The following is a 26,044-nucleotide window of genomic DNA, read 5'->3' on the forward strand; positions in this document are numbered from 1 at the left end:
TGAAAGACTTATAAATTGCATTTTCCCTGTGAATTTACACCACGAACTTAATCTGAACTGGAAGCGGAAGAAAGCGCATAGAAATAAAAGACAACTGTTAGCTACTTGAAAAGGTTACGAAAAGGAGGGAACTCGGGCCTTCTTTGCGAAACTCCTGCGCTCAAATGTTACCAACTTTAACGACGTTAACTTAAAAGAAACTTGCCTCAAGAATTATCTGCCATATTGACTCAAACCTTCTGTAATACCAAGGCTGTTGTTTGTATCTTGCTCGGCCCTAAAACTTGGTTTTGACAAGGAAAAAAAGAGTAAAATGTATTTCGTTTCGCATAGAAGTTGCTTTATAAATTTTTGGCAGCAGTTTGAAAAGCGCGCGGAGCAGCCACTCAGCATCACGTGGGGTAAATATTGCTCTTTGGTTGGCTAGTTAATATTGTCTCGGTTACTCTGATTGGTTACCAGAAAAATGGCGGGAATTGCATGCGGCTGGCATTTTTCTAAATTTGGAAGTAAAAAACTTGCAAGTTTTACTACCAAAAAGAAAATAATAAAATTCAGAGAGGACCTTACTCGTGCCTAACTATTTAATGCCTGGAACTTCGGTAATTAGAATTTGAAAGGAAAAATAAGTTAATCGGGTTAACGAACTGTGTCTTACTCGTGCGCAAACAGTTGTCAGCAACTTAAGAGACGGCTTTTCAAATTCGTTTTGAAATGTGTGGATTAAGTTTTAGCTTGACGTCAAGTGTTATTTTATATGCTGCCTACCCCAGAACTCCTCCGCTTCCAGGCGATTTATTTTATATCTTTTTCCGCAATTCGCTATTTTCCCAAATCCCGTGACACATTTAATTTTGAGGGTTGTTTGCATTGAAACAATGATGCCCAGTTCGCTGAAGTATGATACAGTCCCAAGCGTAAATATTTGTCGGACTCGGGCATGAAAAATTAGTGTCTATTGCCACTCATATTCATTTTCCCAAATGAATTAAACCAATCAAATATTGGCAATAGATACATGATGAAACCAGGGATGGTAAGTGGACGTAACTTAAATACGCTGGAGACTGGATAATAGAAAATAGGGACACCATACCTCCCAAATATTTAGTGTCGATCAAGATCTTTTAACACGGATTCTGGGGATCTTGGGTGACTAAAGGAACCAACCCAGCCGTGAACATATGCAATCGTGGCAACCTTTTCTGAAAGTTATTATCATGAAGGCACAAACCTGTCTCCGGGTAGGAAGGTTATAATACCTTGATAAGCTTACAAGGCAAAAAATTGTCCAACCTTGGAGAGCAGACAGGGCAACTCGTCTACACTGGTAACCCCTCCAACCGAGGTGAAGTCAAGGATTATATGGATAGGCGATTCGGGTTACCTCACCCCTCGTGTAAAGAAGCCATAAGATTTCATTTCATAACCTTCAAATCAAACTGAATTTTACTTGAATTTAAGTTGTCCTTTATACACCAAGATTATCCGGTGCAACAGTATGTCTGGGACATCTTGGGACCCGGGGGCTGTCAATCGATGCAGGGTGGAGGTAGAGGCAGGCGAAGGAATGGAACGCCCCTTGGTCTCCGTGGATATGGTTCGTTCGTATAATTGCGTAGGTAATTAATTTAAATTCTCTGCGCTGATTGGTTGCACTCGAGGTGATTATTACGTGATAATCACCAAAGCGGTTTTTTCAAAATGGCCGAAAAGCCGTGTTGTTGAGGTGACAGACGAAGAAATTAATTGTTTTAAAGAAAATGCGTATTTTTCGATGGAGGCTAATGCGGGCAAATTAATTTGCATTTGAAAAGATTTGCCCGCATTAGCCTTCATTTCATGTTAGATCCAGTCCAGAGAATTCGAAAATGATGTGACGGCTGCCCTCTGAATGGCGCCTATCCAACAACTCAGTCCAGATGTTCACCACGGCTTCTGTTTTGTACGAGCGCTCTCAATTTTTTTTTCTACGGCGTTCGAACGGATTGCGAAAATTTGTTTTATCCTTTGATATTACCGTCCCTTTTTATATATTGTCATCAGTGTGCCAAAGGCCTGCAAATGTACCAAGTATGTTTGAAATAGAAGTTGAGAAGAGAAGTTGTCTGGTGAACCCAGCTTAATAGACTAGTAACTATAACATTTCTATGTTTATGAAAGCCCAGAAATAGAACTAACGAACAGCTTAGTAGATGTCACGGGAGGCAAATTTTTGCCCCTCCCCATTCTCTCGCGCCAACAATACCGTCGGCGAAACTGAGAGGAACGAGAACTTCCCGTGGTGCTTTTTTACTCTCCCCAGTTTTCCTCACACCAAGGATGTTAGAAAAGGCATATTCGGTCACTTTCCTGACTAATAGAGTTTGTTTCTTTCGTTATCTCGTCACGAAGATGCCTATGGCAGTTGTAAGAAGTGTTGAAGAAGAAGAAGATATAACGATTTCTTTCAGTTATGGAGGGAAGCAGCGAAAAATGCAGCGGAGTAAAGGCGAGATATTGTATAAAGCGTTAACGAGAATTGAGCTGTCTTTGAAGAAGAAAACGAAACATGTGAGGAAAGACGAAAGCTGTAAAGAGAGTGCCGATAACGAAGATAAGAGGGCGACCCTCTGGTATAAAGGTGAACAAGTATGCCCCAGTCTTGCTAATCACCATGCATGGAAAGATGGTTCAACTTTAAAGATTGGTTCTCAGTCTTTTAGGGTGCAAGTTAATCCTCCTTCAATCTTGTCTTTGACTCTTCCCGACAATATTATGTCTGATTTTCCAGTGATGCCATCTTTGAATCTGGAATTTGCGGATAAACAATACTGCGTTTACACTTGGTACAAATCAACCAATCACAGTGAAGAACAAGCAAGTTCAGTACCACCCACTGCATGTGAAGTATTGAATTGGGAGAAGGTTGGCAGTGAGTTTTTGTACACTCCATCCATAGTAGATGTTGGATGTTTTCTAAAACTAACTTGTGCAGCAGGAAACGAATCAAGAGTAAGTGAGTTGACATCAGATGTCACAAGCTCTGTTACAGTAGCAGCAGGACCTGGGTATTGTCCTTTCGATGCTCGTCACATGTACACCAAGAAACCAACTGCTGACAACCACACATTCAGAGTTGTTTCATATAACATCCTGGCTGATACGTATTCCAAGGATGAGTTTGCCCAGACCATGTTGTTTCCATATTGTCCACCATATGCTTTGGATATCAGCTATCGGCAACAGTTGCTCCTCAAGGAAATTCTGGGGTACAGGGCTGATGTTATTTGTCTTCAAGAATGTGGTTCTAAACTATTCAAGCATAATCTTCGCCCAGCCCTTGAAACAATGGGCTTTGAATGTTTGCTCAAATGTAAAGGTGGTGAGGTTCCAGAAGGGGAAGCAACTTTTTTTCGAAAAAGTAAATTTTCCTTGGTAAGCCAACATGACATTATTCTCAATGAAGCCGTCCTGGTGGATCCAGCGCATGAGGTATTATTAGATCATGTGACTGCCATGCCAATTTTACTGCAAACTCTACAAAAGAGAAATACAATTGTCCAGTTATCCATTCTCAAGGTAACTAATATTGAGAACCAGTATCTGTGTGTAGCTAACACTCATCTCTACTTCAAACCAAGCTATCCTCATATACGCTTGCTCCAGGGATCCATTATTTTGAATCATGCCAGAAAGGTAATTTCACAGTTTTTCTCAGGGGCTTTTGGAACCAGTATCAACTCTCTGGGAAATGTCAAAGATGGCATTGACAATGTTTCATGTCATGAAATGAATGATACAATGAACTGTCAGCCTCTAGTGGCTTTCTTACTCTGTGGTGATTTTAACAGTAGTCCGAGATCTGGTCTTGTAGAGCTCCTCACATCTGGCCACATTGCGGCGACACACCGTGACTGGGTATTTTGTGAAGACAAGGAGGAACATTGTACAACTTTGTCACTTAGCCATGATTTTAGTCTGTTCTCTGCTTGTGGTTTTCCTCCTTTCACAAACTATACAGGGGGATTTAAGGGAACACTAGATTATATTTTTGCTGACAAAAATTACCTGGAAGTTGAATCAGTTATTCCTCTTCCAAGTGAAGATGAGCTTTCCCTTCATTTAGCTTTGCCCTCTGTTGTTCTACCTTCAGATCATTTAGCTTTGGTTTGTGATCTAAGGTGGAAGCAGAAATTGTAATTTTTTTTTTTTTACCACAATGCTTTAAGAAGAAACATGATAGGGATAACTCCAAAAATGCCTTAGACACCCTCAAAGCTTTAAGGTCTGATTTGAAATATTTGTATTTGAAATTGGAAAAGTCACAATCAGTCAGTTTAAAAAGAAATATTCTCAGTTGCTATGAAAACTAACAGTTCAAAATAAACTTATTCTAGAAGATATAAATATATGTGTATTTCATTGCTTTCCTTTTTTAAATGGTTTGAACCCAGACGTTGTATGTAAGATTATCGGGGTAACAGTATGGAATCAAACCCAGGCCACATTGGTGGGAGGCAAGTGTTCTCACCACTGCAGCATTCCTGCTCCCTGAGTGCATATGTCATTGTGGCAGTCGTGTTGGTGAAGCAAAATCTAAAAATGGCGGCATTTTGGTGTCTTTCATTTCAAATAAAAAGGGGCAGCTGATCACCTGTATTAATAATCTTCATTTGTCTGTAAGTACAGGGGTGCTTGTTGCACCAACCTTTACTTTCCTTATGTCTCCTTCGTCTGGCTCTAAGGAGAATCAGTGAGTAGCAACAAAATGAAAGGGTCCTTTCAAGAGACTCCTTGGCAAATGCAAAGAAAGATTTGTACTTTCCCAATTTTAAGACTTTTGACTATTGTTTTATTTTCATTAAGAGGGACAGCTTCATTAGAGGAATCAACAAATCACATTCAACCAAAATCTCATGAATTTATTATTTATGTTAATGTGTAGTTATATATTTATAACCTTCTACAATGAACTCGAATCTTTGCCTTTGTAAATGTCTTTTTATCTGGAATGTATTTGTAAGAACTGCTCGCCTCAACTAGTTTTTGCTAATTGTGAGCATTGCATAGCTTTGTGATATTTTTTTGCAAAATGCATAATAAAAACTGAAACTGAATTTCTGTTTGTATGTGAAAACGTCTGGATGTAGTGCAATGCAGTGTAGCGAGGGTAAAAGGTGGCAATAATTTGCAAAAGAGCATGGGGAATAACTTCCACAGCAACATATTTGTGCTGAATTTGGAGTATGCACAAAAAATAGGCGTTTCCGTGATTTGTGCAGAACAGTACCTAAGAATTTAGCAATCTCCACTGTTTAAGGCTATGCAGTTTTTGAGATTCACAGTTATGGGTGTCACTTGACAAACCTAAAAAAAATTCCAGTGTTCTGTTAATTTATTTCTCCAATTAATCAGAAGGCACAACTGTCTGAATATATAGCTATGCCTCTTATTCTCACTGAATGCAGCGGTAACACTGCAGTACCGTGTAATGCTTACATCTTGGGAGAGCTAAGTTGTGTAGTGTACAATATTTGTGATTACACTAGCCCTTTTACTCATGGGTAAATAGCGTTTGCCCATGGGCAAGACCGTTTTCCCTAGACTGAAACTGCCCTTGGGTTATTTCCATGGATACATCAAAGAGAACAGAAGAACTTCCCATGACAATTCCTGAACTGAAAAGTACGGTTTATCTGCTCCCTGAGGTGGCTTGGCCAATCGTAAAGCAGAACGTAGCTAATATGCAAAGATCCCTAATTATATTAAGTATACCCCTATTATTTTACTCTGAGGGGAGTCTTTTACTGTGTAACTGCATCCCAAGGGTAATATGTAACTGAGCAGAACCAAACCCAAGCTATTTACCCTCTGGAAGGTCCCAAACCCAAGGTGTGTGTAACCACAACTAATGGAAGAATACACAAATTCCAAATTGATTAGACCCAACCAATAAGAATTGATCAGATTATTGTTTACACAACTTAGAAGCACGAGAAGCACGTGGTTTCGTGCATGTGACCAAAATGTTCTTTTGTTATTGGACAATGCAAGGGGGCTGGTCCTCACCAACGAAGCAAACAAACTGAAGAGGGGGTTGTGTTTATTTCGCTACGGTTTTTCGTATCAAAGAACGCTGCTCGTTTGAAATCAAGGTTAAGTTTAAAAGTTGTTATCATCTTGTGGTTCACGTATTGATTGTCTGCGATACGCGGCCGTGTGCTATAATTGTTCTCATTGACCTTGCCCGGCGAGTTGTGTTATGGCTTGATCGATGCCGTCTCCTGTGGAAGGACGAGCTGGCCCTTTGGTTGTTTTCTTTGGGAACTTGGACAATTTATTTTTCTCCCTGATGCACGTGTTCTGTGGTACTCACGAACTGATTCCTTCCGAAAATGGCTGAGACAAGGAAGATTTCCTCCGCATCGAGCAATTATGGTGTAGATCTGGAAGAGGTACGTAATTTGGTAGTTTAAATTTTCTTTATCGTTTACGTTTACAATCTTTTCTGTTGTTTCATAAATTTTCAGGGTAAGCCACAAAGTAGCGTGAAGAATGAGGAATTCAGAAAGGTCTTCGATCGGCCCTTTGCAGCACCGAGACCGTTTGAATCGAGACCTCAAACTTCAGATGTTCCAACTTCGCACTACGACTACAATTTCGACGAGAAAGATTACAAATGTGAGTTGTTATTAAGTACTTGATTAGATAACAGAAAACAGAAGAGTTTAATTTAGTCAAATGTAATAATCAATTGTATTGTTCTTTAAATCGTCCGTGAAAAACAATTGCAGCGTTATCGATCACCGGTTGACATTGCCATGATATAATTTGTTCTGCCTGTATCTTGATCAGTTGGGATCTCTTTCAAAGTGCCTTTCTCAAATAAGTTTGCAAGCATGGTATTAACTTATATTGTGCTTACACTATACCATATATCTTGTGTAAGTGAGAACATAATTTTCTGTTCACTGTTCAAGCGTATATTCGCGTAGATCGCGAGGTCCTCATAAATCCAATGCTAACCCTACATGTAGCATAAAATGGCCCAAAATTCCTTTGAGATAGTTGTGAATTTTTCTGGGGATGGAGGAGAGTGTTTCCATCTCGAATGTAACTAGTACACGAGAAAGGCTGAAAACGTTTAAAGATTTCAGAAAATTCTGTGAACATCATAATTTCCGCCGCAGCGAGCAGATTTGTGCAAACATATATGTACACAGAGTTGTTTTTTATTGTCACTCCTCCCATTCCAGTTTGCCATACATGGTTGAACTGCAATAGTGCTGCCTTTGAGTTTTGTCGGTTGCCAGCTTAATTAAGTGCAACTTGGTAAGATTGCACAGGAATTGACCATAATTAATTAAATTGATCTGTCGATTCCTTATTTGAGTATATAGTTATGTGCATGTAGTATTCTAACTATGATGTGTGTTTGTATATTTTGCAAGAAAGTGTATGAGAAACTTTGAGGTTTCAACTCACATGTATGTCACATGTTGAAAATTCCGGTGATGATAATTTTTTTTTTGTTCCTTCTTTGTTTAAAATTTGTCGTGATGGTAATTTCTTTGAATGGTGCATAATACATGTGTACACTTGATGTGGAATCATTACAGTGTGGTCTTGTTTTTCAGGAAATTGATTTATCTGTTTACTCTGGTCTGAAGATTTGTCATTACATAATTATACTCAAAAGTGCTGTTCATTTAGGGAAATTTATTTCGTTTTGACACTGAAGGCATTTTAAGGGTTGTTGACATCAATCATATCAGTAATGTTGATTTCAACAAAAAGTTATTGTAGAGCTTTTATAATTGCCATACTAATTTTGCATGCTGCCTTTTATTCAAGTAAGGTATGTGGCTTTTCTTGTGTGATTTCAGTTTGATGGTTATTTGTATTTTTTGAAGTATTTGAACTGATGAATCTGGATCTGTCTGTCACTGATTAGGCCTGCCCCGAATCTGAATTTTGAAATGTAGTAATTCAAACCTGTAACATTATTACGACTGGTACATAGTTGAATTGTATGTTGTGGTGGTCACTGACTAACCCTGATTAACACTTGACGAGGGTCTAGAGTGACTAAAATGGCACTTGTTAGCATAATAATATTATATACATGTAAACGTACTTTACAAAAATGGTTAGGGCTCAAGAAAGTTGGTCTTTGTTTTGTTGCTCCATTTAGTTTAAGTCACAAAGATTTTATTTCCTTGTATGTTTCTAGCTCGCCGCATTTCATCTACCAAATATCATGAACCTTTACAAAGACTTCATTCACATTCCCGCAATTTAAATAAACTGGGTAAAAATGATGCTAGCCCAAAGAAGGAGAAGAGACGATCTCGAGAAATCAGAGTTCTTCCTAAAATCAATGAGGGACAAGAAGCTCATAATCACTATGGTGATGAAAATGAAAAGGCACACAGAGTGACAGAGTCGTTGTTTGAGAAAAGGAAGCATCATCATCCTCGTCGGCATCACAGTCATCATAGTCGTGAACACAAAGATAACAAGGATAAAAGAGACAAAGATATTGAAGATAATGAAGGGAAAAAACCTCATCACCACCATCACCATCGTCGACATCATCGTCATCAGTTGGTTGCTGCTCCTCAACAGCATAGAACAATCTCAGAAAGAGAGCAGCTGGAGTCTCGCCTTCGATCTGGTTCACTTACGCTACGGGAAATTGAGCCTATTCAAGATAGACTGGCAACAGAAAAAGATGAGGCAAGCCAGTTAGCTAAAAGAGATTTGGAAGAAATGGCATGTAAGTTAGAGCTCACTTCTCCCTAAAACTCTTTGTATTAAAATAGCCATCTTGTCCAAAGTCTGGCTTAAATTAACTTCTACATTCATAATTTAATATTAAATAAACTGGATATAAATGATGCGAGCCCAACAAAGGAGAAGAGACGAGCATTACTGACGCTAGAAAATGTCTGTTTGCTGGAAACTGTCACATTGTTTTGACAATATTGGTTGGGAATTTTATTCTCCTACCACTGAGTGAATACCTTTTAGAAATTTGTTTTTACAAGTTCTAGCTTATGCAGACTTTACAGGTCAAAGTCCATTCGATAGTTTCAATTTTGCTATTGTCATCAGTGTAGAAGCACTGGTTAGAGGCCAACCCTGGTGAAAATCTTTGAAGGATCTTTGAAGATCCTTAAAGACTCCTCAAAGATCTTTTTGAGGATCTTTCTAAGGATCTTTTCTCGAATCCTCAAGGATCCTACCTAGGATCCTTGAAGATCCTTAAAGATTCTAGCTTTTCTTGCCAAGATCCTCAAAGATCCTTGCCAAGATCTTCAAGGATCCTTGAGGATCTTTGAAGATCCTGTCCAAGATCCTTGAGGATCTTCGAAGATCCTGTCCAAGACCCTTGAGGATCTTCAAAGATCCTGTGCAAGATCCTCAAGGATTTTTAAAGATCCTGACCAAGATCTTTGAATATCATCAAAGATCCTTGAGGATCTTTGAAGATCCTGTCCAAGATCCTTAAGGATCTTCGAAGATCCTGTCCAAGACCCTTGAGGATCTTCAAAGATCCTGTGCAAGATCCTCAAGGATTTTTAAAGATCCTGACCAAGATCTTTGAAGATCATCAAAGATCCTTGAGGATGTTGAAGTAACCAACCAAAGATCCTTGGGATCTTCGAAACCCATATCCAAGATCCTTAAGGATCTTCAAAGATCTGGTGCAAGATCCTTGAGGATCTTCAAAAACCCTTGCCAAGATCATGTGCAACATCCTTGAGGATGTTTATGTTTAAATATCATTTAGGACTTTACAGGCACTTAGCCAAGATTATTAATTTTATTGTCCACCTTCTCACCCTGAATTGCACTTATTGGACTGCAGTTTGATGTACAAAATTATTTTATTCAAACACCTGGAAAAAGGAGCTTTCTTTCTGTAGAAGAGAAACTTCAATACATAAAATGCTTCATTTGTCTGTAAACTATTTATGTTATAATACTAAGTATGATTGAAGTAAAATAACAATGATGAATCATGGGAAATCAATATCCGACTTTATTTGCTAGCATTATTTATTGAACTGAATGAAAAACAGCCACACACTACGATTCTCACTTGAGTAAAATGCAAGTGAAGTTTGGTAAGGCGAACCCTTATCACCGTGGCTCGTTATCCAAAATTGTGCACTAACTCCTGGGTCAAAGGGATGGGAAGAATACAATAAAAATCTAACAAACCTGAACAAATGATGCATTGACTATTGTTTTTCACAGACTTGATGTGGATCAAGTTGTCTTTGACAGTTGTTGTTTTAACATTGAAACTCTGACAACTTTGCTCACATCTTATTCAACTGACAATCATAGTAGCTTTTGGAGTTATTTGGTCACATGGTTATCCATTAATTAAAAGTTTAGCTGCATACAGTGAACCAGTTTCTTAATTAAAATTACCTATAATATGACTTGAATGTATATTAATAATCATAGAAACAATACAGATAAAATATAGATACTCAAGACATACAGTTGTTATCAAGTACTCATTATTATTAAAAACTGAACTACGGATATCATATTTCCAGCATTTTCATTGGCTCGCCGGACACAGGTTATCAGCTCATATACATGCACTACCAAATATGGTCAATGAACACAGCAGCAAATACACAGTTTTGCGGCTCCGAGAGAAAAGGGCCAAATAAATTCAACATAAAAGAGTTGTGATGTTGGGGTTTTTAATAAAACAATTATTCTACTCGGGCTTGCTGGATATGAAATGATCATAACCAACTCGCGCTACGCGCCTCGTTGGTTATATATATATCATTTCATATCCAGCGCGCCCTCATAGAATAATTGTTAAATATCGAAATATGGCTGGGAATATTCAACATATTTTCACAAACAGCCATTTTTATCGAGAAAATGTTTCTTAAAATTAAGACAAAAACCTTAAATTGTAGCCAAGAAAAACAGCGAAAGAGAAACATTACAAGTACAAGTACATGTACTACAACAATAAGGTTTGATTTTACCTAACACATTTGTATTTATTTCATTTTATCTATCTTTTCATTACTAATTTTTTTCTTCACTCAGTATTTGCTGCTATTGTCGGTTGAGGCCGCTTTTTTAGAACTTTTTCTGAATATTTTGCAGTTATGCATCCTGAAAGAAAAACAAAACCATAAGGGCAAATTACTCATATTGGTTATCATGAATTCCACATGTACTCGCAAGTCATGCCGTGGAAGTGGGAATAAATGTGCATCACCTAACGTTTGAAAATTGCTATGAACCTCAGACACATGTAGCATTTACAGAGAATCGAAGGGATCCTTTGCCAATCATATAATTTGCAACAACCACTCTTTAGATGTAAACCTTATTAAGTAATCTCGTTAGAGATTCACCTATTTTTTACAGGATTATAGCAAGTAAGCCGAATTATGATCCTTGGCTGTACATGTCAAATTATTTTCGGACTTGAAGTTTGAAAAGTTCGAATTTCGGCGAACTCAATGTTGTACGCAATTAAAATATTTTCGGGAATAAAACGTTTTGTTCCAGTATTTCCATATCATTTTAAATGTGAATGCCTCATTGTCATGCAAATTAAACACACAAAGAATCTTAACCCCGAGAGATTTGAATTGGTTGAGTTAGCCGAATTAGTCTATCGTCATTTTTAAGTCATCAACTCAAATATTATCTGCTTATAATTAGCGCCTACCTTTGCACTTGGATTGCTGTACGCATTTCCTCGTTTTGAATCAGTATTTAAAGGGTAAAACAATCATGAATTTATGCTCGTTGATTCAAACTTAAATAAAACCGCCGAACGATCCCGCCGAACTGTAAGAGGAGCCATCCTTGGTGACTGCTGACCAAAAGGGAAACGGCTCTCTAGTTTCCAGTCTTATCTCTCGCGTGTTATCCAAGATGGCGGAGGATTACAACTCTCCGATTCTTCTGTACTTTAAAGAAAAAGTGAGCAAAAGTCATGGCAGACTCATCGAATTAACCCTTAAAGGAATGTGAAAAGATACTGATCGAGCCGATTCGTCACTAGAGTCTCTAGATGTGGCCCTGAATTCTGTATTTTAGCCCTGGTCTTTTTTTAAAGGATTACGTGCTGACACGAATTCTTTGATATTTCGAGAGTATACTGTTTCATATTGCTTCTGGCCCGGCCTGCAGCAATTACGAGTTCATCAAACAAGGTAATCTGTTACTGATATTTCCGACAATCAATGGATTACATCAGAATAAAAGTTTTCTTTTTAATTGATTCGTGTACAGCGTGATTATTTTTATGTTCAAAGTTTGGTGCCTTAATGATACTTGAGGGTACATGTACGTAATACCTCATAGGATCCTCATAGGATCTTTCAAGGATCCTAATAAAGTTGCTTTCAAGATCACCGTAAGGATCCTTTTAAGATCCTTGAAGGATCCTCATAGGATCTTTCAAGGATCGTAACAAAGATCCTTTCAGGATCACTTTAAGGATCCTTTTAAGATCCTTGAAGGATCCTCATAGGATCTTTCAAGGATCGTAACAAAGATCCTTTCAAGATCACTTTAAGGATCCTTTTAAGATCCTTGAAGGATCCTCATAGGATCTTTAAGGATCCCAATAAAGATCTTTTCAAAATACCTCTGAAGATCCTTTTAGAATCCTTAAAGGATCCTCATACAATCCTTGAGGATCTTTTGAGGATCCTTTTATGGTTTCTTTCAAGATCACTATAAGGATCCTTCAAAGATCCTCAAAAGATCCTAGTATGATCTTTAAGGATCCTGTCAAAGATTTTATTAAGATCCTTTCAAGGATCCTTTTAAGATCCTTGTAAGATCCTCGGTCACTCTTTGAGGATCTTTAAGGATCCTTTTGAGGATCTTTCCAAGATTTTGTGTGTGGATCTTGGTAAGATCTTTGCAAGATCCTGATAATTTCCTCAAGGATCTTGATGAAGTATCCCAAGAGTCCTCAATGTTAGAAAATCTTTGAAGATCCTTTAAAGATCCTTCAAGGATCCTGTGAAGATCTTCATCTTTAAAGATCTTTGTCAGGTCTTTGAAGATCTTTGAAGATCTTTAAAGATCCTTTAAGGATTTTCACCAGGGAAGATCCATCATGGTGATTGGTTGATTTGGATCGATTCACTTTCTCATTGTCTTTCAACTCTTACCCAACCATAATTTGCAGCAGGTAAAAAAAGAGTTAAATTTAAAGTTAAATTTTGGGGTCTATGAATACAGAAAGGTGCGAGAGGGTTCAAGCTAGATGCCAGTTTGTTCTCTATTGTTCTCTTTCAGTTCACATGGGTTTCTTTGCTTTTATCATTATTGGACTCCAAGATTGTGTCTATTGTTTGCCATTCCCATCTCTTCTGTATACTCTTCCCTCATCTCTCATGACTGTTTATCCCTTTTGTGTGAAATGTCTCTTTAGTTAAGTGTCACATAAAGAATGTTTAGTACGTTATCATTGCTAAACTACTTTTCCAAGTCATTGAAGTAAAAAGTATTGGTACAAGTTTAAAGAGTTTATTTACAAGCACACAGTATACGCAGTATACGCTCATCAACACAACAACTTCAGGTTGGTTAGAGTATGCATTGAACCTGGATTTCCAAGTAGTTAAGCCTAACCACTTGGTTCTTTGATTGTTGCTTTTTTTGTTTGAAGATGTATATCTCAATATATTATTGTTATCATAGGGCATCGCTTTGAGGATTTAAGAGGGCTCAGAAGGCGTCGACCTCATTTACCACGGCACAAGTCTGGAATGAAAACTCATTTTAGTAGCACAGACATCAGCAAGAGCCTGCAGCGATTTCCTGTCAAGTATGATCATAGTCCTCGTGAGGTACATGTTTAAATAAAGTGCAGTTTGGTTTGGTCAAATGTGTAGACTGTTCAACAACAGAACTACTAGAGTCCCAATGAAGAATCATTGTTCGTGGATAAAATCATAATATAGTGCATAACTTGTTTGGTTTTAAAAGCACTGAACTGCTGAAAGGTGATTTGTCTGGTTGATAGCTCTGCCTCCTGTTTGATCAAATTGAACTAAAGCTTTGTTTTATGTAATGGAGTGTATGTAAAGTTGAGCAGTATTTTACTCAGAGTGCTACCACATTCAGCATTATGGGGCCTTAAAATATTTGCAAAAGTTACTAAGGCCATTACCTAATTCACATTTTCCAGGCATTCATTGAGTTAGAACAGTTAACAAAGAATGGGGAGGAAATGGAATGGAAGGAAACTGCTCGATGGATAAAGTTTGAGGAGAATGTTGAGGAGTCAAACCGCTGGGGAAAACCCCATGTCGCTTCATTGACATTTCATAGCCTGTTAGAACTACGGAGAGGATTAGAGAAAGGTACAGAAATTTTGTCATCTACCTCTTTGCTGACTTGTAACAGAATGGCTTTAGACCTAAAACCATCAAATATTGACCTGCTTTCTTTTGGCCAGATACTATTATAATACCTCTAGTTCTTAATAATTATTATGATTATGCAAAGCAACATGAAAAAAACTGGCAACCATAATTTTGATTGGGCAAGCAATTTTTTTTCTCCGGTCACCAGCTAGCACCAGATGAAAAAGTTAATTTCAAGCCATGCATAAACGTCATACTTCAGTCTTCAGACTAATCAACATAAACTGGACACAATTATGGTAATTGTGTTTCTTTTGCAGGCACGGTGCTTCTGGACTTGGAAAAGTTTGATTTACCAAGTATAGCCGAAGCGGTTGTTGAAAATTTTGTGATTACAGACCAGTTGAGCCAAACAGACAGTAACAAAGTGCTGGCTGCATTATTGTTACGGCACAGACATCAGTATCAAATGACACAAACAGTGCCTAGACGTCCCTCATCATATAATCTCTGGGCTATGGCCAAAAAAGATTCCAAGTCATCATTTCCTGTAGTTGAGTCTGAAAATAAACCAATTATTGTTGGGGACAGTGAATGCAACACAACAGAAGATGGAACAATTAGATTGAAGATTGATGATACCTGTGCCAATATCCCAGACCAAGAAATTATTGAGGTGGGAATTAGATTTACTGTAATTTATAATAGACTTCCAATGTCATGTCTTCTTCAGCAAAATTACAGAGTGATGTGGAATTGTATCAAAGCTGTTAGGGTTAGGGTTAGGGCTAGAGAAGAGAAATGAATTTGACATGAAGTCTGCATGCCTAGTTTTAGTACAAGGCAAAATTGAGACTGGAAGCAAGGGCTTTATGTTAAGCATAGGACCAGTCCAGGGAGTGGAAGGGGCTGTAATTAATAATAATAATAAAACAGTTTCTTTCATAGGATAGTGGACAGTTGGAATATTCTGCCTTTTGAGATCCACTCTGCAGACCTTCTGATATTACGCGATGGTGCGATTTCGCACAATCGACCTCAAATCGCATCCGATCGCACAATTCACGAAAAATCGCATAATTCACAAAAGGACGCACAAAGTTCATAAAATGAAACATAAATCAAGACGTTTCTTAGAAATTCCTGCATAAATACGCCATTTTTAAGATGATTTATCTTGGAAAAAGGCTAAAAAACCTTTGTCACCTTCGATTTCGTAAACATTCGAAGTTCAAGGCTTTATTTTTCATGTCGGGGACCTGGTACGAGTCTCCTTCTATTGGTGCAACACAAACACGGCCTTATATACACACCACTGAAATGACACAGTTGCTTTCTCTTATAGAAGAGATTTGAGAAAAATAAGCGAAGTTGTAAGTTTTACGGCAAAATGTAGTTTCTTTCGTTGAAAACTGATAAAAACTTACTCATGGATAAGTTTGTTGTGAAAACGCTTGCTTTTTCTTCGACGAAGAAGGAAGTTCCCACATTCCGCCCAATCTGACAGCTCACGATCGAGCAAGAAAGTACCTCACAGGTACGCTCCACGTTGGTGGACGATGGACTGATGTTTTTCTCGTCGTGCAATATTAGGGCCTTTTATACGAGAGAAAATAAGCCGCGGCTTACTCTGGCCACGGTGTACAAAATTCGCAAAAGGAACTATTTATACGAATATATATTCCCAGGTCAATATAAGCCGCGGCTTGAAAAAGACATAAATGTACGGCCAGAGAAAGCCGCGGCTTATTTTCTCTCGTATAAATGGGGGTATGGCCCTATTGTGATTGACCATCTTCGGAAGTTCGTGGTTGACGAGCACCTTGATCATTCATTTGGCATGTTAGCTGTGTCCTTTCAACTTTTAACGTGGTGCACCGGTAGTGCAGAAGACCTCATTTTTTTTATTTATCCCAACTAATGTCGATCAAGATACATAATTACTGTTCCTTTGTGTTCAAAATGTTTTTAGGGCAGCAAAAAAGGGCTTTTCTTAACCTGAAACCTTATAAAACAAGCTTAAAATTGCTGAGAAAAAAATCGCATAATTTACATTATTTATCGCATAATTGGCCTTTCTAATCGCACAATCTGCCCTGAAAAAATCGCATAATTTGCATTTTTTAATCGCACCCTATCAGAAGGCCTGACTCTGCTTCAAATGTGTACATTTTTAAATCTAAAGTTATAAAATTTTTATTGAAATGTAAATAATTTATTTTAGCTTATATATTTTAAGTAATGTTATTGCTAGTTGTAAGTGGTGGGTTTTTTTTACCAACATGTTCTTTTAATAAGACGTGACTTGTTTAAAATGGAGTTGCTGCGACTCTCTTACAAATCGTCCTTATGGCCTTTTTATCATTGTTATGTCCATCACTTAATTAACGAATTTCCATTAAATTGAAATAAATAAAAACGTTGTTTGTTATACTTCAGACTCAGCTAAAAAGTTTTAATTTGAAATGTGTTAATGGACAGGTGCCAAGTGATGACAACAAGGAGCCCAAGCCTGGTGTATCATTTGCTCCAGAAGTGGCGATAGAAGAAGCTGGAGGTAAACAAGAATCTGATGTAAAATCAAAGATTCCTGAAGGAGCGGAAGCCACAACTGTCCTTGTTGGAACACTAGATGAACTGCAACATTCCGTGCTGGCATTTGTTCGTCTCGCCAAAGGTTGTAATCTTAACATTACTGAGGTGTCCATTCCTGTAAGGTTCTTGTTTGTTTTGCTGGGACCAAACTCAGAGGAAGAGGCGTATTATGAAATTGGGAGATCTGTGGCAACTTTAATGTCTGATCAGGTTAGTTATGGAAATATTTTATTACATAAGTTATTAGTCTCTGTGGTGTTTTTTTTAAGACCAGTCTGAGAACTTCATTAATAACATATTCAATTTAGTTAAAGCTATATTTAGTTGGATCTAAACTTAACAAGTTTGTTTTCAGGCTTTTCATGATGTTGCCTATCGTGCAGACTCGCGGGAGGACTTGTTGTCAGCCATCAATGGATTTCTTGACGACACTGTTGTTTTACCGCCTGGCGAGTGGGATCGTAATGTGCTGTTGCCGATCCTCATTGAGCAGAGCAGAGCTATGGTACGGAGAAGAAAAATGGCTAAGGCTGGTAAGAATGTAACTGCACTTAATTATTCCACGTTTGTGACTCTCACATATTTCAATTTTCTCAGTTTAAATATATGAATGTTTCAGATTTGTTCGTTTTTTTTTTCTTTTAGCCCTTGCAGCAGCTGCTGAAGAACAAGAGCAAGATCCACTAGACAGAACAGGGTCCTTCTGTGGTGGTCTTATTCAGGATGTCAAGCGACGTGCTAAATTTTATCTTAGTGACTTTAAAGATGGCTTTAACATGCAGTGCCTACTGACATCAATCTTTTTGTACTTCTCTGTGTTCGCCCCTAATGTTGCTTTTGGCAGTATTCTTGATAAGAAGACTGGCGGTTGGTTAGGAGTGTCAGAAGTGATATCGGCAACTTGTCTCTGTGGCGTATTGTTTGGACTGTTTGCAGGACAGCCATTAATAATAATTGGAGCAACTGGCCCTGTTCTGGTGTTTGAGCAGACTATTTACGAGGTTAGTCAGCCAAACTGCTCTTAAATTAAGTGCAGTTTACGAACAGTCCACTCAAGAAAGCAATCTTAATTAAAGTAACTCCTTCTTCCCACACCAATGAATAAGTTCTGCAACCCAAAGCACATTCAAGGAACCCAGCACATGTATTAAATTGACACCGTGCACCGGTGGCTCAGTTGGTTAAGCATCGAGCTGTCACGTGGGAGGTCTCGGGTTTGAACCCCGGCTGGATCAACACTCAGGATCTTAAAATAACTGAGGAGAAAGTGCTGCCTTTGTAATTTCATCTGTAAATGGTTAGACTTAAAAGTCTTCTCAGATAAGGACTATAATACTGTAGGTCCCGTCTCACAAATATCTTCTATGTTCATATTAAGTTCCCTGTGGGACGTTAAAGAACCGAAGCACTTTTCAAGAAGAGGAGGGGATAAAGTCCCTGGTGTTGTGGCTGTCCTGTTCTCTCCAGCAGAAGTGGCCAGCTTGGCGGTCATGTCTCTAAAAAGGCTTGTGGTGTGTGAGACCACCTAAGAAACAGCCACAAGTCAAAAAGGGACCTTGCTGAGTGCTGGAACATGTAGATGTAGATGTACATGTAGATGTGCAAATAGTAATTATAACAAAACCATGGACAACAATTGATTGCAGTCGCTCCTAGTTGTTAACCCAGTTAAATTGCACTGAAGTTCATGAAAAGTTTTGAATTTCTATATTTAATTGGGACCATGGAAGACAAATCCAGACCATGGTGAAAGTGGTACAGTGTACAAGTCATGTTTTTGAACACAATGCAACTATGTGTGGATCCATTTCCTGAACCACTGGTCAACACTGTCTTCCTTTTGGCATTGAAAAGGAACAGACTTTATACCATGTTAGCAACCAAGCATCAATCTACACACTTACCTTTCAACCAAACTAAGTGTTAGAACCTTTGAGTTTCCCATAAATGGAACAGTTTTGACAGAGTTAACATGCAATATTGGGCTACTTGTGGATAAAGATTGTAAGCAGGTAGTCCAGATTAATTTGATTGGTGGCCATTGTGGTCTGACGTGTGCTAGTCTTGTTACTTTCATTGGTTCTATCTTCCTTTTGGGTCTAATTGAACATGTACAGAGAAGGGATGCCTATTTTATCCTGTATGGTTATACACTTAAAGCAACGGCCCCTCTTGTACTGTACTTTCTTAAATACCTGGAATTCCTTTTCCTGTTTCACCATATAGTTATCTCACTGTGCCATTGCCATGATCTCTTCCTATTCCTTTGGGTGTGCCCATTCTTTTAAATTGGGTTCTTTTTTGTGAATAGAATTGTCTACTTCATAGCCCTGTTTAACAGCTTGGTATGCATTGCTTGTTTCTGGCATTTTTATTTTTGAAGTTCTTGTTTGTTGTATTTTACTATTATGTTGCTTACCAATGGAGGTTGACCTTTGTATTGGACCTACATAGTGTCCTATTGTTGTGCCTCCATGGGCCTTGTCCCTCAATGCATGAATGCATAATAATCATGTCATTCACAAATCATTTTGACAGCTGAGTTCTCTGTCTTTGGACTGGAAGGAAGTAAAGGTGTCAACTTCCATCCTCTGTCGCCTAAAAATACCAGTGCATGCAATATGGTTTTTGGTAACAGATACATCTCTTTTTTTCTTTTGGTCTCCATTAATGCAAAGAATTTTATTGGTTTTCAGTTTAACACCAAAATCGTATGATGACTGTTCCTTTCAGTCATGCAGCATTTTTTTTATTTATTTGAATCTTAGGCATTTTTAATATGTTTTTATTTTCAGTTTTGTACTATTTATGACCTGGAATTCCTGCCATGGCGATGTTGGATAGGTTTCTGGGTTATGATAATTCTTTTTGGTGTAGTTGCTTTGGAGGGCTGCTTCTTGGTGCGCTACTTCACACGTTTCACTGAAGAAATATTTGCTTGTCTCATCTCAGTAATTTTCATCTATGAAGCAGTTCACTTTTTAGAACAGGTATATTTCATTTTGGTTTCCAACCTTATTGAATGCTTTCAAGATTGAAATTAGCCATTGTGGACATTCACAGGTGCAACCATAATAAGTGAATGAAGGGGGTAGTTTCTAAAGAAACTGTGGTGCTGTGTCGGTGGGGAAGTAGTAGACAAAAATTTGGTTTTATCAACAGAGTTGATAATGTAAATTGGCTACCGTACAGAGATTCTAAAAGCTTTTAGAATCTCTGTATGGTGGCCAATTTACAATATCAATTGAGTTGATAAAACCAAATTTTTGCAACCATAATACCTGATTACATGTATGTGGCTTAGAACTGGGTCCAGTGGTTGGACGCAGTCTATATTGCGCTAAATGTGGTAAATAAACAGTATGGGGTAAACTGGAATAATAATAATTATAGTGGGTTTCACTTGTGACTAGTGGTAACTTTAGTTTAAATAACTCAACCTGGGAGAACCAAACCCCAAGGGGACCCCAGACCACAACACTGAACCTTATAAACCCTTCTCTCCTGGTACATTACTGAGTACATTAATGTTTTAAAATAATTTTTACTAGGTATTCAAAGAAAATCCTTTGGCAAAGTCTTATTCAGAAGCTCCTTGCAGTGGAGAGACTAAAAAGAATGGACAACCAAACACAGCATTGTTCTCAACCATCTTGCTTCTTGGAACTTTCTTTGTGGCTTTCTATTTGCGCAAGTTCAGGACAAGTTACTTCTTTGGAAAAAGGGTTTGTACATATGTGCTCAACTGCAGTGCTCTTTTGACCTTTTGCATAGTTACCAAGATCCAATAGGATGTAGATTTTGATAACTTCCCTTTCTTATTCCTACCCTGTTTACCATGAGGAAAGAATTGAGATGTTCAACTGTTTTATTGTAGTTCCTCTTTGCACACGAAATAATATTATCATGGATTGTCATATTAATTTACCATTTTTTTAGCAATCAGTTAGTTGGGATTATACCCTTTCAGGACAGATGCATATTTACTTCATTGACAAGTTCCTTTGCTGTATATGGGCTAGTGGGCCTGAATGCGAGTGTCAGCATTGTACCTGGGAGATGGTTTTCTTAGGGTCCTGGTGATCTTAATGTGTTAAGCTTGTGTTTTTTAATTGTTTCTGTAGGCAAGGAGACTTGTAAGTGACTTTGGCATTGTCATTGCTATGGCATCTATGCTTATTCTTGATATCTTCCTTCATGACAAAGTCACAACGCCAAAGGTTGCTATTGGAGATCCATTTCACACTGGCTTTCATCCAACAAGACGCAGTGAAAGGGGATGGTTTATTAATCCTGCTGGTATGACAAAGCCAATGGGCTCTGGTTGGATTTTTGCAGCCATAGTTCCTGCTCTTTTTGTTGGCATTTTGTTATTCATGGAAACTGAATTAACTGGTGTTCTTTTGAATAAGAAAGAAAACAAGCTTACCAAAGGTGCTGGGTTTAATTTGGACTTGTGTGTCATGGGACTATTGTCATTTATTTGTTCATTAATGGGATTGCCATGGATGTGTGCTGCAACTGTTCGTTCAGTGTCTCATTTACAGTCATTAACAATATGGAGTACATCCCATGCTCCAGGTGTAAGACCACATATTGTTGAAGTCAAGGAACAGAGAATCACAAACATTGCCATTCATATCCTCACGGGTAAGGCACAAGGAAATTGAAATAAATGCTGTTAGGTGTTCTCAATGCAGCATAAAATTAGTTCTGTTTAATCAAATTCCTAGGTGCATGTAACTATTATTACATTATTGAATGTGGTAGTTTGTGAAAGTGCAGTATTCAGATATAAACCTCTTTAATTAAATCCTTATACATTTTAAGTACTCTGGTCCTATTAGTATGCAATTTATGTAAAGATCATTGCATAATATTGGAAAAAAAAATAACCTATTTTAACTTGTGTATCACACATTCATTGGACCAGTCAGACAATCCTTGTTGATTCTGTATGGGATTTACAAAGGTTTGTTTGTGAGTCACCATTAATTTTAACATTTGAACGAAGGAATGGATGGCGTCTCCTAATAGTAAGATGGCTAATAATTCTTTCTTCGTTAAATTTATTGTTAACGGAGTTTAACCCAAGAAAACAAAAGGGGAAAAATACACACAACAGTTAAAGTTCACATGACTTTAATTAGAATTGAAAGTGACTCAAGATTCATTGTTTGTTCTTCTTTAGGGATTTCTATTCTCTTAGCTCCAGCATTAAATCGTATTCCGGTTCCAGTCATGTTTGGCGTGTTATTGTACCTTGGTGTGAGTTCATTCTCAGGTATCCAGCTGGTTGACAGATTTATAATGATGTTTATGCCACACAAGTATCACCCTGATGTACAGTATGTAAGAAAGGTATGCAGTGGCATAAAAAGTGATGTCAGTTGTCAGAGAGAATCAGACTGGAACCTTAATGTCATTATTTTACAGAGTAAAAAAAAACATCACAGCAATGTGGCCGTGCATTTACAGGGAAGTACACACTCTTGTACATGGGTCATGCCAAATGATGACTTAAATGTGAATGGCATTTGTCTTTGATGTCAGTTGAAATAAATAAACCATTAATGCTTTGGTGCGCAATAAAAGACAATACACACAACTTGGGCGTAAACGAGGGGCAGGGAATGTACTGGCAGGGCCCAGATAATACCCACCGCCGGTATGGACCACCGGATGAGGGGCCTCTGCAACTAGCCGAGGGGGTGCCTCATGCGTGTATAGCAAGGCGGGCATAGTTGCTGGCATAATGTCCTGGGGCCAAGTTAACCCAGTCCAGCGGAGTAACAATATGCCCCCTCCCTAACGGGGCTTCAGCACAGGGCTGAAGGGGTGCCACAGGCAGCAATTCCCCGCCCATATTTTATTAAGGAGAACTATTAAATAGGTTACAGAAGCTCATAAAGAAAAAATAAAATAAAAGAAAATACAAGAGAACCAGAAAGCAAAACGGGCGGGAGGGAGGGATTAAATTGCTGAACGGAAAAAACAGAACTAGTTGAGCTTTGGAAATGTCAAACTGAGAAGGCTCGCATGGCGGGATGAATGAAAGAGCCAAATAGGGTAGTCACGTGATGGGAAGTCACGCTCTCCTCCCAGGCGCTGCCCAGTATTTGCTTACCAGCATAAACATCTATTTTATTCTAAAATATCATATAATGTTAAGGAAAATATTTTCCCCTAGTTTCTAAATTATTTAGATGATTTTTATCGGAATAAGTTGTCAAGATGTGTTTGAATCAATTGAATCAACCTGGTAATTTGGTTGAATTGAATAGTAACAGTACTCACAGAGACTGAAACCTCAAACCCTCTTGTACATGTACTGTATATATAGTGTATATATAATATATGTGTGTGTGTTATATATATATATATATATATATAACATCTGAAAGTACTGTTTGGCAGCCAAACCAATAATGGTCATACAAAATTCATTCATTTTTCTTGAAAGTAGTTATTCCTCTTACTAACCGAGTGTGCTGGCTTTATAAATCAAGGGGAACAAAAGAGGATCCGTAACTTTATTATGGACCCAGAAAATAAGGTTATTAAGATTTATTATATCTCTGAGGTAATCAGGTGTGTGGGAAAGAATACTAAGTTAAGTCAAGTGAAAAGGTCAACTACCCTGATTGCCACTTTAAAATCTGAAAAATGGGAAGCAATCTTCTTGGCTTTATGAATACATGTAGTTGCTTGCAAGATTTAAACAGTTTTAAAGTTTATTTAACAAAAACGACAAGAAAAATTTGCTAGAGATTGTTTCATCAAAATTTCAAATTTAGCGGGCTGTACTGTAGACTACGGCCTGCCAATCACAGCACCCATACTATCTGCGAGATATAATAAAGCTACAAGGAATTGTCTAATTTGCTCCTTTTTTATTGAATGAACCGACAGTTACTTATTGAAGGTATATTTGGTGATTTCAGGTTAAAACTTTGAAGATTCATAGTTACACTGGAATCCAGTTAATCTGTTTAGCTCTTCTAATTGTTGTGAAGGTGACAGTTCTTGCTCCATCATTTCCTTTCTTCATCATCTGTCTTATCCCACTGCGCAAGGTTCTAGTAAAGTTTTTTGACGAAAACGAACTTGGAGAGGTATGTAGAACAATGTTGTTCATATGGCAGGCAAACACTCCCAAATATGGAATTCTGTTTAAGTTGATGTGCTCCATTCCCACAATTTGCTCCAATTTTGCACAAGCCTGGAACATAGGACCGTGGAGGAAATCATAATTATACAAATTCTTGAGAGGAAATTTGAACTCTTGAGTTTCTTTCAACTTTGCTCTTCAAAATAGCCTTACTGTTGACATTTCAAAAATTTTTCAGTAAATAGTGAACAATCTTTCCCTTACAAATCTAATACATGTAAGTAAATACAGAAACAATAGTAATAATTGCATTGGGAATTGTTGGTATTTTTGGAGTCATGAAAGAGTCCATCACTCAAGCATGGACCATTTTCATAAAATTAGACCTACTGGCCTCAGTTTGGAACAATATTCTTTTGAATTTTGAAAAATCGTAGCGAGACTTGCAAGGCTAATTAGCATTTCCATGTAACCCATTGACACCTAAACTGGCCGTAACCAGTAAAAAGTGTTAAAACGTAAAAACTGTTAAACATAAAAAATGTTATTTTGCTGCCAATATTGTGAAGAGGTCTGTAAGGCAGTTTGAAGTTTCAAATCACTTAAGCACATCTGGATGAATGCAAGAATTATTGTCTTCTGTTGGGGAAAATAGTTTCCCAGTCTTCTGTAATCTTACGCTTTATTGTGGGGTTCTCCTTGGTTTTTTTTTTTTTTTTTGAAATTCCGAACTGGCTTTCTTGCTCTACGTTGCCAAATTGTTGCGTATGTAATGTGACAAACACAGAGGTGTTCAATTCTCATTAATTCTTACAGCTTGACAATGAGGAACCAGCTGATGATGACAGTGATGTGGACGAATACGACAGTGTTTTTCTTCCATATTAAAGACGCGATGGCAATTCATTTTTAGTATCACATCTCTGAAAATAGGTCTTGGGCCAGGTATCCTGCACATGCAGATGGAATTTTTTGGCAGGAGTGGTGTATTGGCCATGGGCAGCCCATTATTCAGCATCAAGCTTTTATTGTTTTTAAATGCAAGTCATTTTTTTCTGTTGTTGAGTGTTTTGATTTTGGTTTGGCTAGCAAGGCAATGACATTGTACTTTACTAGAGCTGGTATCTTAACCGGCCCATGCCAGGGAGAAACAGCCAGAAATATGAGTGTGTTTGCAGGCTATTGGCTGGAACCCAATCGCACAAAGGAAACAACATGCAACAAAGCAGCAATATACTGTCCCCTTTTCGAGTTCTGGTACTAGGTAAACTCTAATAATGCTGAATATTAAAATGAAACCATGACACCAAAAATTATGTTAAGTGGACTTTGAAAGCTGAAAACACCACAGTTGAAGAGAATGCTGTCAAGAAAGCAGGGAAGACTTAAAAGGAATCTTAAAGACAGAGTAGTAGTATCCTTAAATTTTATTTTTAAAGAAAATTTTTGCTGTTGTATAGAAATATATTTTTAATTGTTGGCATGTCAGAAAAATAAGCTTAAAGTATGTGACCAAAACAAGGTTAATCAAACTCCAAGAGAATATGTTGATCAAAAGTTTCTAGGAAAGTTTGCATTAATTTTATCATAGAATCATCAAAGCCTTGTGAATGTTGTCAATAAAAGTAAAAATGGATAACAATTATTATACAAATTTCACAGGACCAATTAAATTTTATTATAAAAGAGCAAATTGCCTTAGACTTACTTGTTCAACACATAAAAAAAATTGCCCCATTCCAAAAAGAGGATTTTAAAAATTCTGTTAATGTCTCTGTTCCTTATGTTTGTGTGCTAACTACTAGTTATGATCAAACATTGACTCCAGTTGGCGTTAATGGGGGAGCACTGCCTTGCGTTAGGTTGGCCTGTGCGACTTCCGGCGATTGTGTGACAAAGGAACCTCACTTATCTCCCCAGCACTACGAGCTGAATGCAAAACAGCGCGTGCTGGATGGGACAAGAG

At 37.8% G+C, this 26,044-nt stretch overlaps 2 protein-coding genes across 3 annotated transcripts; both read left to right on the forward strand.

Annotated features, from left to right (window-relative positions):
* Positions 1–2,324: 2,324 nt before the first annotated feature.
* On the forward strand, positions 2,325–5,099 carry LOC138048961 (2',5'-phosphodiesterase 12-like). Its single transcript, XM_068895030.1, has one exon. The coding sequence runs from the start codon at positions 2,395–2,397 to the stop codon at positions 4,180–4,182; it is 1,788 nt and encodes a 595-aa protein (XP_068751131.1). The 5' UTR covers positions 2,325–2,394; the 3' UTR covers positions 4,183–5,099.
* Positions 5,100–5,997: 898 nt separating this feature from the next.
* LOC138048963 (band 3 anion transport protein-like) lies at positions 5,998–25,771 on the forward strand. 2 transcript variants are annotated; one of them, XM_068895031.1, is made up of 15 exons: positions 5,998–6,437; positions 6,513–6,663; positions 8,216–8,761; positions 13,705–13,853; positions 14,195–14,369; positions 14,693–15,048; positions 16,854–17,177; positions 17,323–17,500; positions 17,613–17,968; positions 19,763–19,957; positions 20,519–20,692; positions 21,092–21,617; positions 22,159–22,328; positions 23,912–24,082; positions 24,895–25,771. In XM_068895031.1, exons 1-15 carry the CDS (start codon positions 6,378–6,380, stop codon positions 24,964–24,966), a joined length of 3,603 nt encoding a protein of 1,200 aa, XP_068751132.1. In that variant the 5' UTR covers positions 5,998–6,377; the 3' UTR covers positions 24,967–25,771. The 2 variants fall into 2 exon arrangements, with proteins under 2 accessions (XP_068751132.1, XP_068751133.1); XM_068895032.1 differs by lacking the exon at positions 19,763–19,957 and having other exon boundaries at positions 6,044–6,437.
* The last annotated feature ends 273 nt before the right edge of the window (positions 25,772–26,044 follow it).

Source organism: Montipora capricornis, chromosome 5 (genome assembly GCF_036669925.1).
Source record: "Montipora capricornis isolate CH-2021 chromosome 5, ASM3666992v2, whole genome shotgun sequence".
Taxonomy (NCBI): Eukaryota; Metazoa; Cnidaria; class Anthozoa; order Scleractinia; family Acroporidae; genus Montipora; species Montipora capricornis.